Source organism: Tenrec ecaudatus, chromosome 18, assembly GCF_050624435.1.
Source record: "Tenrec ecaudatus isolate mTenEca1 chromosome 18, mTenEca1.hap1, whole genome shotgun sequence".
NCBI classification, from domain to species: Eukaryota; Metazoa; Chordata; class Mammalia; order Afrosoricida; family Tenrecidae; genus Tenrec; species Tenrec ecaudatus.
The window spans coordinates 73,815,509-73,827,888 of record NC_134547.1 but is presented as its reverse complement, the minus strand read 5'-3'; the positions used below and the strand labels follow the sequence as shown (position 1 = coordinate 73,827,888).

The 12,380-nt window shown below is 55.8% G+C and overlaps 1 protein-coding gene across 1 annotated transcript; it reads left to right on the top strand.

The window, feature by feature from the left end:
• Positions 1–5,024: 5,024 nt before the first annotated feature.
• DBNDD1 (dysbindin domain containing 1) lies at positions 5,025–12,323 on the top strand. Its single transcript, XM_075537334.1, has 4 exons — positions 5,025–5,055; positions 9,993–10,139; positions 10,317–10,457; positions 11,220–12,323. Exons 1-4 carry the CDS (start codon positions 5,025–5,027, stop codon positions 11,357–11,359), a joined length of 459 nt encoding a protein of 152 aa, XP_075393449.1. The 3' UTR covers positions 11,360–12,323.
• Positions 12,324–12,380: the final 57 nt, after the last annotated feature.

Sequence of the window (12,380 nt, the reverse complement as noted above, 5' to 3'; positions counted from 1 at the left end):
TCTCCCTGTCCTGTGCAAAACGAGACACATGGAAACAATTCATCCAATGAACTATGGACCACAGAGGCATCGGCCTCCACACCCCTGAGACCAAAAAAACCAGATGGTGCCCAGCCATCACCACCAACTGCTCTGAAAAGGGTCACATTAGAGAGTCCTGGAGAGAGGGGGAGAGACAGTGGAACAGAACGTGAAATCATGAAAGAGGCCAGGTTTCCTGATCAGATGGAGACTGGCCCTCAGCCATCAAGTCTGGAACTGGACTCACCTCCATGCAAGAATGATCAACCACGAAGACCAAAAGGACAACATGTGCCCAAGGACAGAGTTTCAAGGGTTGAGAAAGGAGGAGTGGAAGCAGAAGGTTTCCACAGGGAGGCAGTGGGTTAGCAGTGGTGCATCCATGGGACTGCAATGAATGCACTGAATCTGAGTGTGTGTAAACTGTTGAATGTAAAACTCTGTCCTGCTCTGTATTGCTCTTTTAAGTGAGTTTCCTCTCTGCCACCTGGACCTAACTGTGAGGACACACCACCTATCATAAGGACACCATTTGCCGTTTGTTCTGTGCGCTCAGCCTCAGCATCACCTCGAGCAGTGACTTCACAGTGGGTCTTGTTTTCCCATCTATTTTTCACCAGAGCAGATTTGTCCACCTTCCACTCCTGGAGAGCTGAGTGGAGGGACAATGTGAACAGTGACAAGGGCCTCCAGTGAGCTCTAGGGACCCCCACAATGCCTCGGTCCTCCAGTGCCCAGCTGCAGCTGGCTTCTGAGGACCCTGTGAGGAGCCTAGGGGCTTCCTGCTTGCCCACCAAATCCTGATTGTTCCTGGAGAGAAACAGTCTGTCTGTCAGAAGGATGGCATCATGATTTATGTACAGCAGGCCCGCCCCTCTTTGGTGGGGCCTGACTCCACTAGCAGGACAGGCCTCCTTCCCCAGAGGCAGAGACTTCCCAGAGTGGGTCTGGAAGGCAAGTTTGTGCAGCGGGGCAGCATAGGCGGCAAAAGTGATCGTTTCATGCTTTCGCCAAGATCCAATATGCTAGGTGCCTCACGCTGGTTGGTCTTTTGCTTAGAAGTGTGACTGTGAAGAGAAAAAGAAAAAGAAGTCTGACTGTGAGTACAGTGTTAAAGTAATAAATACAAAAAATAAAATAAAATAAAGAAATGCATGAGCAGCAATTCCTTTCACAGAAGGCAGGGAAAAGGTGAGCTAAAGACAGCGTGCCTCCCTAGGGAATGCCAAGGATAGATTTAGAGCCAGAGCATGGCACCTATCAGACTCGACTGGAAAGCACTGGTAAAGGACAATAAATAGACCTTGAACTATTTATAGGGGAGGGGGTTGTTGTTGCCTTTTTGTTGTTGTAGCTATTTTTTAATTTTACATTGTTGCTTCATTGTACTCAGTCTTGTGTTGGTGCATATTGTTGTTGCTGCATATCAACCTGGAAGGGATAGGTGGAATAAACAAGCCAGAAGAGAGAACAATGGGATGACAGTTTTGAGGGGATGTGGGAGACGGGGAGGCATGGGAAAGGAAGTGGGGGTTAACAAACCCAGGGACACAGGAACAACAAGTGATCCAAAATCAGTGACAAGGAGGGTGTAGGAGGTCTTGCAGGGCTGGATCAAGGACAATGTAACTGACAGGAATTCCTGAAACCCAAATGAAGGCTGAACATGATAGTGGGACAAGAGGAATAGAGGAAAGAACTAGGAGGCAAAGGGCATTTATAGAGATCTAAATACAGGCAAATACAGATGCAAATGTATTTATATACAACAAGGAGGAAATCTATGTACAGATAGTTATATGTTTAGTATTAAGGAAACAGTCAATGGACCCTTACTCAAGTACTCCCTCAACACAAGAACACTTTGTTCTAACAATTCGGCAGTCTAAGATGCTCACCTTCCTGGCACAATCTCTGAAGACAATGGGTGCATAAGCAAATGTGGTGAAGAAAGCTGATGGTGCCCGGCTATCAAAAGATGTAGCGTCTGGGGTCTTAAAGGCTTGAAGATAAACAGGTGGCCATCTGGCTCAGAAGCAACAAAGCCCACATGGAAGAAGCGCACCAGCCTATGAGATCACAAGGTGTCTAAGGGATCGGGTATCAGGCATCAAAGACCAAAATAATCATAGTATTGTGAATGAGGGCGAGTGCAGAGTGGGGACCCAGGGCTCATCTGTGGGCAATTGCTTGACACAATGGATGTATGTGTGGATTGTGATAAGAGTTGTACAAGTCCCCAATACAATGATTTAATTATTAATAAAAAAAAGAGCATGCCAGTGAGTCCCTCCATCAGAAAATGACTGCTCAGGGTGCTTCACTTCCGGGAAGCTGCTGGATGAAAAGTGGGAGCCCAGTTGCCATGCCCCCTGGATGCCAATGGGATCCTCGTTTTTCTTACATTGACTTTGAGTCCAAAGCTTTAGAAAAGGGCCTTTTCCTTACATGACTGGGCAGGATATTTGTTACACTGAGTAGCTAAGAAAGCTGCCTGGATAGCACCTCACTTCCTGCAGGACCCAGAGCAAATACTGATCCACACAGACAGAAGCACTGAACACTTCGCCTAACGTTTGATCAACATGGCCAAACTGAGGCTGCCTTTTCAGCACCCCGGGGACCTGGGTGCCACACACAACATGTTTAAGAAGACTGGACTCGCCTTTCTTAGAGATAAAGAGCAACATGTGTGCACATTAAAAATGCCCCCATGGTGGGAGGTTAGCTATAAAAGAAACAGGCCTGGCTATGAGCTGGAAATGGAACCATCTGAGCAAAGGGCCCCTCGGCTGGCTCTTTACCTTACCATGGGTGTGGACTGTCCTCCAGCTGGAGCTGCCTGCCGCTGATGAGCTCTCCCTGGAAAAGATCTAACCAGTTGTCAGGCTACATTACTTGGGCTGTTTAACAAGCTGGAGGGGTGGCTGACAAGCTCCTCCTGGACCAGCTTAGTCACCTCCCACGTGGGGATACTTAGTAACCAGTAATCAGGTTGTAGTTACCGGGGCTGTGTAACAAACAGTCCCTAATGCAGTGACTCTGTGAAATTATTTCCCTGAGTTTGCCATGTGGCCAGCACATGATGGGGACAGTTTCTTCTGTGTCCTCATCCACAGGGACAGAGTGGTCTGGAATCCTCTGGAGGGTCGTCAGGACTGGATGCTGACTGAGACTCTATCAAGGTTGCGTCAGGACACACGCAGGTACTCCTCCTTACACCGTGGCAGCTGGGTTTCAAGGTGAGCATTGTAAGGGAGCATGCCAGCCTTGCACGTTGCGTGATCATATCGTCCCAGCACACTCTATGGATTGGAGCAGTCTGGAGCCCAGCCAGATTCAAGCAGAAGGTATATACATGGAGCAAGGAGGTGTCTGTGGGAATGGAAGTTTCTGGAAGACCAAAAATACTGCTATGGCCATTTGGAGGATTATCCAAGCAGCAGTGCAGCACTGTTCTCAGTCTCCTGCTCCAGGGCTGGTGCGTGGCCTCCTCAGGGGGTCTCTGGGGACCTGGAGGCGCTACTGGATTTGGCCCCTTGCCGGCTGCATGCCCCCAACTCCTACGCCCACACTGCCCCCGCCCCCCGCAAGACAGCCTCTTCCAGCCTCTCTCCCACCTCTCTATCACAACCTGAAACCCCACTCGGTTCTCCAGCCTCCTGCCTCCCTGGCCACTGGCTGGGAGCTCTCGCTTTGGTCCCCTGAGCATCACACCCAGAGCCTCCACTTGCTGGCAACTGAGGAAGGATCTGAGTGAAAGGTCATATCAATTATGGGCAGGATTGCACAGTCAGTGATTGCAAAAAGTCGTGTGCTGGGTGCAGTTACAACTGCAGGGGGGGGGGGTAAAGAGCCAGTCCCTTGGATGGGAGGCTTGGGGCTAGAGTTTCGTGGGCCTCCAGACACTTGGCCTGACCCCATGTCCAGTGTGCCCTCACTGTTCATTACAGCCTTAAAGCTGGCCAGCAGGCATCCAGGACACAGCAGCTGGTCTCTGCTCACCAGAGAGAGTAGAAGTTGAGGAGGAAGTGGAAGGTGTGGCCCTGAGGACAAGCACCTCCTTTGCCATGAGACCAGAAAAGCTGCGTGGTGGCCAGTTCTCGTCACTGAATATTTTGATGCAAGATTTCATGGGGAAATCATGATCCAAAGGGGTGTGTGTGTGTGTGTGTGTGTGTGTGTGTGTGTGTGTGAGAGAGAGAGAGAGAGAGAGAGAGAGAGAGAGAGAGAGAGAGAGAGAGAGAGAGAGAGAGAGAGAGAGAGAGAACAAGAACGACAGAATCTAAAATTCTCATGGGCTGTAGGTTTTCTGAAGGCAAGACTGATGGACGAAACCCTGGAACCACTGCCCAGGATGCTATTGAAACTCTAAAACAAAGCTACCTCCGGCATCTTCTTCCAAGTATCAGCTCAGGGTAACTAGTAATGGAAGTCGGCTTAAGCAATGTCTACATGCGACCCAGTGGTGAGATAGGGGCGTGGGAGCAGCGGGCACGCTAGTGGGGTAGGGACACTCGGACAAGGACATCTGAGGACAGTTTTGCTTGTGTTTGAGGGAAAGAAAAGAGTAGGGAGAAGGGTGTGTGCCGGGTGGGGGCTTCCAGCGGCGGAGGAGGAAGATTATGAGGGGCCTGCAGCCGCCGAGGCAAGTTCCCGGAGGAGTGGGGTCCGCGGGTGGCGGGAGGAAGGATCGAAGTGGGGTCGCGAGGGCAAGGTCCGCAGTGGCTGGGGGGTTGGAGGCGGGGTCCACGCGCCGGGTCCTGGGGTCGGCAGGGGGCGCCCGCGGGCGGGGCGGGGCCGCACCTGTCCCGGAGGGTTGGGGATGGGCTGGGGAGGGGGGGCCCGGAGCCCCGGGAGCAGCTGCGCCCCGCCCCGCGAGTTCTTCTGCGGCCGCTGCCCCCCGCCCGCCACCCCGATGCGCTGCGCCCTGAGCCGGGGCCGAGCGCGAGCCGCCGCCGCCGCCGCCGCCGCCGCTGGGCCGCCTGGGCCCCGCCGGCCGCATGGAGCCCCCTGAAAGCGCCGGCCCGCGAGGTTAGTGAGCCCGGGACCCCAGGCCCCGCTGTGCCCGCCGGCCAGCTGGTGGTCGCCGCCGAGGTGGGAGCTCGGCCCGGGAGCCCGCTGTCCAGGATGCACGTCTCAGGCAAGACCCCCACCACCGTGGGTGGGGCCAGGAGCCCAGACACCGTCCCCACAAGCCGGGTCCCCTGAGTTTCCTCCCGGCCCTTACCCCCTTACTCCCGTTAGCTCCAGAGGGTGGGGGTAGGGCGGCGGCCCGGCCAGGTTTGGGGTCCAGCAAGGGGCTTAGAAGACCAGGCAGCCCGCTGAGCTGCCCGTCCGCTTTGTTCGCCGCGGCTCAGAGGGAAGGGGAGGCCGGGCTGGGGGACCTGCGGGGCGCAGGGGGCCGCGATGGGGTCTCCGGCCTGCGGGGTGCCGGGAGCGCTTCCTCGCCTCCCGTGGCCCCCATAGGGAGGCTGGCGATGAGAGGAAAGCCCGTCGCGGCCCACAGGGTTTTCACAAGGGTTTGCGGGGTGCACGGCCTAGCCACTTTGCCCCCCAATTGCTGGCCCCTCCAGTGATGGCCAAGCCCCATGCCCAAGCCAACAGGACTAGCTGGTCACGCGGGGCACATGTAGGCCTACTTGCCCTTCACTGGCCCCCACCTTCTCTGAGCCCAAAGACTGACCCTGCCCAAGTGTGGGGGGCAGAGATCTGTTCTGTGCTGGGTACTGGCTTGGGGCGCCTTCCTGACATTCCTTGGGCAGGGAGGCAGGGTGCACACCTAGGACTTGTTGGGTGTGGGTTTCTTCCTTGTATCATTTTTGAGGGGGCCCAGACCACTCTGTGAAGTTGGGGTCTTCTGGCAAGCAAGGGCTTGGAGAGACAGACCCCTCCCAGGCAGCTTGAGTTTACACATCAGTCAGTCAGTCCCCTACACCAAGCTGTAGGGCATGGGGGCTCAGGGGTCCCTCCTGGCTGGGGCCCTGTCCCCAGAGCGTTCTCATTCTCCATTGTTCTCCTGAACCCACATGTGGGTGGGCGCCTGGGAGATGATGGTCTGAGTCTGGCTTTGGAATCCTTTCCTTAGAGCAGTGGTTCTCAACCTTCCTAATGCCACGACCCTGTAATACAGTTCCTCATGTGGTGGTGACCCCCAACCATAAAATTACTTTCGTTGCTACTTCATCACTGTCATTTTGCTACTGTTATGAATCAGGCAACCCCTGTGAAAGGGTCGTTTGACCCCCAAAGGAGTCATGACCCACAGATTGAGAACCGCTGCCTTAGAGGGTCTGGAGGGTTAACAGGGAAATTGGGTGGTGTTGGTGTGACTTTCAGGGCGGGAGTCCACACCTCTGCCCCAGTTCCTGGCCCAACCAAGCCAGATGGGTTATCTCACTCTGAAACATCTCTGGAACTGAGAGGTGTGGACTCAATAAGCAGCGCTACAGCACCTGGGGACACTGGTGATTCTGGGATTGTCTTGCTCACCTGGTGTGACTGGGAAGGGGAACAGGCAGGCTGTGGTGCTAGCACTGGAGTCTTTGGAAACCCAGTGTCCCCCCAGGAAGATGGGGGAGAGTTGGTGGCCTTGGCCCTGCCCTCAGGCAGCTGTGGGTCTGGAATCTCAATGTAGCCTGGAAACACGAGGTAAGTGACAAGGTCTTGGGGAAAGAATGTAGATGTCCCCACCCTTATGACCATCTCCTCACTCCACATCCTCTTTATTTTTTCATGGCACGTGCTCATTCATGCATTCATGGTACATGCTCAGGGCAGGCCCTGGCACAGATGTGCTGAAAAAGTAGGCCATCCAACTGGCGCAGCTCATCCGGTGGCCCCACAGCAGCCTGGGCGAGGAGTGGCACTGAGGCACCCCAACTTGTGTGCAGTGCTGGGGAGTCAGGCTGGCGTGGCGAGTTCTGACCCGGCCTCTTGTTAACTGCCCAACCACCTCCTGAAGGCCTGGGCCTGGAGACCCAGTGGGAATGACAGCCTGGTCACACCATCCCAGCTAGAAATTGAGTGTGCTGTGCAGACACAGACACACACACCACTGCCATCAAGTCAATTCTAAGTCATAGCAACTTGCAGGACAGGGCACAACTGCTTCCACAGGGCTGCCGAAGTTGTAAATCTTTACAGAAACAAAGGGCCTCATTTCTCTCCCTCAGAGCAGCAGGTGGGCTTAAACCACCGACCTGCCAGCAGCCCAATGTTTAACCCACTGCACGCCGCTCTCCTCTTTCCACTGAGGTTTTCTGGGTTTTTGAGATATAGTTCACATACAGTACAACCCAACCCTCTGAAGTGCATAATTGGTGGTAATTAATACATTGTTATATAACCATAACCCATCTCCTTCCAGAACATTCTCATCACCCCAAAATGAAACCTCACCCCCATGGGCAGTCACTCCCCACTTGCGCCTCACCCTGGCCTCTGCCCATCACTGCTGGTCTGCTGTCCTTGGATTTCACGTAACCTTGTAACTTGGGGTCACTCGTCACTATTTGAGGCGTGTTCTCCCCACCCCAGCAATAGCTGTGCCAGCACGGCATTCTGGCTTTTGCTTGGATGATTGCCCCTCGTGTGGACAGGTCACATTTGTTTACCCGTTCCCCAGCTGGCAGTCATCTGTGCCATTTTGTTTTCTGATTGTTCCGAGTAATGCTGTTTTTAATCATAATATTGGGCGCTTGTACAACTCTTATCCCGACCCATACATCATGTCAAGCACATTTGTGTATGTGTTGCCATCATTCTCAAAACATTTCCTTTCTACTTGAGCCCTTGGTATCAGCTCATTTTCCCCCCACCCTCCCTCCCTCCTGAACCCTTGATAATTTATAAATTATTTTTTCATGTCTTACACTGTCCGCTATCTCCCTTAATCCACTTTTCTGTTGTCTGTACCCCCAGGGAGGGGGTTGTATGTAGATCATTGCGATGGGTTCCCCCTTTCTACCTCCCTTCCCTTTATCCTCTTGATATCGCTACTCTCATTATTGGTCCTAAGGGTTTTATCTGTCCTGGATTCCCTGTATTTCCAGCTCTTATTTATAGCAGTATACATTCTCTGATCTCGTCAGATTTATAAGGCAGAATTGGGATCATGACAGTGGGGAGGGGGGGAAGCATTAAAGAACTAGAAGAAAGTTGTACGCTTCATTAGTGCTATACTGCACCCTGACTGGCTTGTCTCCTCCCCACCGAGTAATGCTTTTATGAGATCTGGTGCATATTTTTGTATGGCCCTGTTTTTATCTGTAGCGGTGTGTACCCAGGACAGCATGGCTGGATCCTGTGCTGACTTTCCTGGGCCCAGGTATGCATAACGCAGTCTTCCAGCAAACAGCCTGGTGTCTTCGACAGCAGAGGTGCCACAGCAGAGCCCCTCCTCTGCCTCAGCTGCATCAGGTGCTCCAGCCTTGGGCCACCTAGTATCCCATGACTTGACACTGCAGCTTGCCAGGCACTAGGCGAGTAGGGCCCTGGGTCAATGTGCACTGGGCAGGGCAGAGGCCATGCTGAAGAAACCCATTTTGACATCTTCCCACGTCCCAGTCCCTCAGGGCAGTGTTGCATCTTCATTGATCTGGCAGGTCTGTGGCCAAGCCCTGTGACCACCTCACAGAGGCTTCAGCTGTGGGGAGGGTGCCCTGCCCCACTCACCTGCCTCTGCGGGTACATCACCCTCATGCCCTCTAGGAAGGAAGGTGTCCTTGCTGGCTGGTGTAACCTAACCCTGCCACCATAGCTGAAAACCTCACTTTAATCTCCAGCCAAATATGCAGGCTGCTAAAATTACCCACAACCAGGGTTATGTCTTCACCCCACATCTCTGACACTGCCCACCCTCCTGACACCAATGAGCGCCCTGCCTCATGGACAGTCTGACCGGGGCCCTGGTTCTGAACAGCGACCCTGGTGGTGGCAGGATAATGCAGCTGGTCCAAGGCAGGCACTGGAGAGACAGTTAGGGGTGCAGGGAAAGGGATGGTGGGGTGGGGCTGAGGGGGTCCTGTCGGGGACAGGCATGGACTGACAGGCCGCAGTCCAGGTGTGAGAAGTGGAGGAAGAGGTGATGGGATTTGTGGGTAGAGGGTGTGCCCCTGAGGAGACTGTGGGTGTTCCTGGAAGGGCTATGGGTAGGGCAGGCTGGAGGGGCCCGGGCCTATGAGGGGACATCCCTCCCAGAGACTATGGGGACCACTGGAGGGGGGCGGGGAGAGGTGGCTTCCTGCCTCTTGCCGTCAAAGTGTGTCAAGTTGTTAAAACAGGTCTATTCCAGCTTTGAAGCCATCTACCCAGCAGTGAACTCCCAGGGTGCCCTGCTCAACAACCTGTGCTTGCTACCTTTCTCTGCACACAAATGGGCTATTCTGAGTTTAGATGCTCATGGCCCAAGGCTGAAGCAGGTGGCTGGGGTGTAGGGGTGAAACAGGGGTACCAGCTGTGCTGCTCTTCCTGCCCCCCTCTCTGCACCCCGGCTTTTCTGAATTTAGACCCAACAGATCTCTTCAGGAGAAGCCAGTTGGCAGGAGGGGGTGTCTCCTCTCTGGGTAGGGTTGTGCTGGAGAGACATGTGGGAACCTGTAAGTGCCACCCTCACTGGTCCTGGAGGGGCAATGCTGGCATCCAACTCCCTGTGCCCATTCTGCCCACAGCAAAGCCACCACGTGGCCAAGGAGGCAGTAGCTTCCTGACACTTGTCTAGGCTTAGAGACCCCACTGCTGGCCACCCCTGGGTGCTACCCAGAAGCATCAGGAGAGCCCAAGTCTAAAGTCCTGACCCTGCAATCCAGTTGGGCAGGTGTGACCATCCATCCCAGTCTTGTGTCCCAGGTGGACAGGGTGTGGCCACCACCTCCCCCTGCATCCTAGGTAGACAAGTGCTCCTCCGTGACCTTGCATCTGGGGTGGACCTGGTGTCCCCTGAAAGCAACACCCTGTATCTTTGCTTTCAGAGTTCATTAAGGAGGTGGAGGTGCCCCAGGCTACTCTGGGTGTCCCAACCCATGGCACAGGGGGAGGCTGCCACACACCTGCGGCCGAGGAGGATGTGGGCATCCCCATCCCTGCACCGGGGCTTCTGCAGGTCACAGAGCGGAGGCGTAAGTAGTGCCAACCTGCCCACCCCACAGGGTCCCACCTCCTGACCCAGTGTGCCCTCCTGGGTGGGGACCTAAGTTGGAGTGAGGAAGGGTGAGGTTCCCCTGAGACCCTGGGTCCCAGACACTCTTGCTGAGCGTGGGCACATGGGCAGAGGGTGACACCCACCTGCCCCGTAGAGCCCTTGAGCAGCGTCTCCTCGCTGGAGGTACACTTCGACCTCCTGGACCTCACAGAGTTGACGGACATGTCGGACCAGGAGCTGGCTGAGGTCTTCGCTGACTCAGATGACGAGAACCTCACCGAGGACTCCCCAGCAGGTGTGGGCCTTGGGGAACCATGGCATGTGGGGGGTTATGAGGTTGTTAAGGGATGTGGGGAACTGTGTTGGAGGGTGCTGGGAACTGTTAACATGTCAGGGGCTCTGCGGTGTGCATTGGGGCTAACTGGGAGGAGATGGTGGCCACTGTTTCTGAACGTTGCTTGCTCTGGTTCTGTGTCATTCCCTGTGGCTGGCGCTGCACATGGCCTGGACTCTCCCACTGGAGCCAGGGAAGCAGGGTCACCAGGTGGGCTGGTGCTCCTGCTGTAGCCTCGCCCTCCACCTGCCCTCCGAGCCTTGACTCAGTTTCCCTCTTGACATGACTTCAAAACCCAAGGGACACAGAGGGTGCCCGGGGAGGTGATGGCACCCACGACCTCTCAGCCCTTAATGAGGGCACCTGGGAGGCACAAGACCCCACAGGCAGGGCCAGCAGAAGAAAGAGGGTCGGTTCAGCCCCCACCTTGCCCAGGACAACCCCATGGAATTGGACCCTGCCAATTCCTACCAGCTTCAGTGGCTGGGCTGTGTCCAGCCCGTTAGTCCAACCAGAGAGCGGGGGCTCAGGCCACTGCTGTGAAGTCGCCCCACCTCCCTGTACGCCAAGCAAGGCAGAGTGGACTCGCTAAGCCGCATGGGAGACTAATGAAATTCGGGTTCACACAGTCCCCATGGCCAAGGAAGAGACTGAAGGCTGACTGCCCTCTCGGTGAGGGCCCTGAGAACCACAATGACCACTGCCCCCTATGTCCCCCTCCAGGTCTGCACCCACTTCCCCGCTCCCCATCCTGGACCAGGGTGAGGGTGGAGCAGAACCGTGAAAAGCCCCCTGGTGAGCTGGAGCGGCCCACCACCACCAAGGACACTCTGCTCACCATGGACAGGCCCAAGGAGGACTGAGTCACCTGGCCTTCCCATAGACAGATGGGCAGACAGTGGACAGGCAGCAGCTCCTGGCCCTCCCCTTCGGCCCGGCCTGGCCCAGCCCCTGGGTCTCTGAAGCACAAGATCAGCCACTGGCCTTACTGAGCCCCGACCTGCACTAGGACCCCCCAGCCTGCACCTAGGCTCAGTCCTCACTCAGGGCCACACGGAATGACAAGGGAGAACGGGGAGGGGCACTGGGCTCGGCAGCTTCTGTGTGGACCTTCTTCTGGAAAGGTCCATCTGTATGGCCGAGTTCTCATCTGTCTTTGGCTCTCAGTGGGAAAGGCCCCTCACTGAGCCCCAGTCCCAGGCCTGTGACCTCATGTGTCCCACCATGTGCTGGGGACTCCTGGATACTCCCACCTCCCATATGTCGTCCACGAGCCACCCAGCCCCTCCCCCCACCAGCTGCACAGGCAGCAAGAACACACAGCTCAAAACACCACAACCACCTTGGCCCCAGCCGATGGTGGGACAGAGAAGGGCTGGCAGGTCACCTCCACACCAGGCCTGTGGGAAAGACACACACCTAGCTGGCCACACATGGTCCACCGCCACCCCAAAGCATGCCCATAGCAGTCACTCCAACCGGCAGCCTGCCCTGGGAACGTACACAGGACTGCCCTAACCCCAACTTAGGGGTCCGGCTGCCTGCTGTCTGCCTCTGCCCTCGACAGTCTGACAGCTGCAGGGAGGGTGACGGCGCCTGGCCCCCGTGCTCCTTGTGCTGTGGCTGCAGGGCCAGCTGCAGAGCCCCTCCTCACAGGCAGCAGAGGGCTGCCCATCCTCTCCTAATGGGAGGGGGTGTAATGGTCATGAAAGGCGAGGAGACTACCCTTTGTCCCTGTAAGGGTCTGGTGATGTGACTGCCTGCCCCACCCAGCACGCCCTGCCTGCTGCCATGGCTCTTGTCGCACGCGCACACACACACGGGATTAAAGTGTCACCCTGTCCACGCACGTGCCCATCTCCTTTATGGAACTGGGGGGCCATG

What these genes read in the sequence shown, in the direction of transcription:
- DBNDD1 (XM_075537334.1), top strand. Translation starts at nt 5,025, where the DNA reads ATGGAGCCCCCTGAAAGCGCCGGCCCGCGAG. An exon ending in TGAAAGCGCCGGCCCGCGAG is followed by an intron (nt 5,056 to 9,992) that starts GTTAGTGAGCCC and finishes CTTTGCTTTCAG; the next exon opens with AGTTCATTAAGGAGGTGGAG. An exon ending in GCAGGTCACAGAGCGGAGGC is followed by an intron (nt 10,140 to 10,316) that starts GTAAGTAGTGCC and finishes CCTGCCCCGTAG; the next exon opens with AGCCCTTGAGCAGCGTCTCC.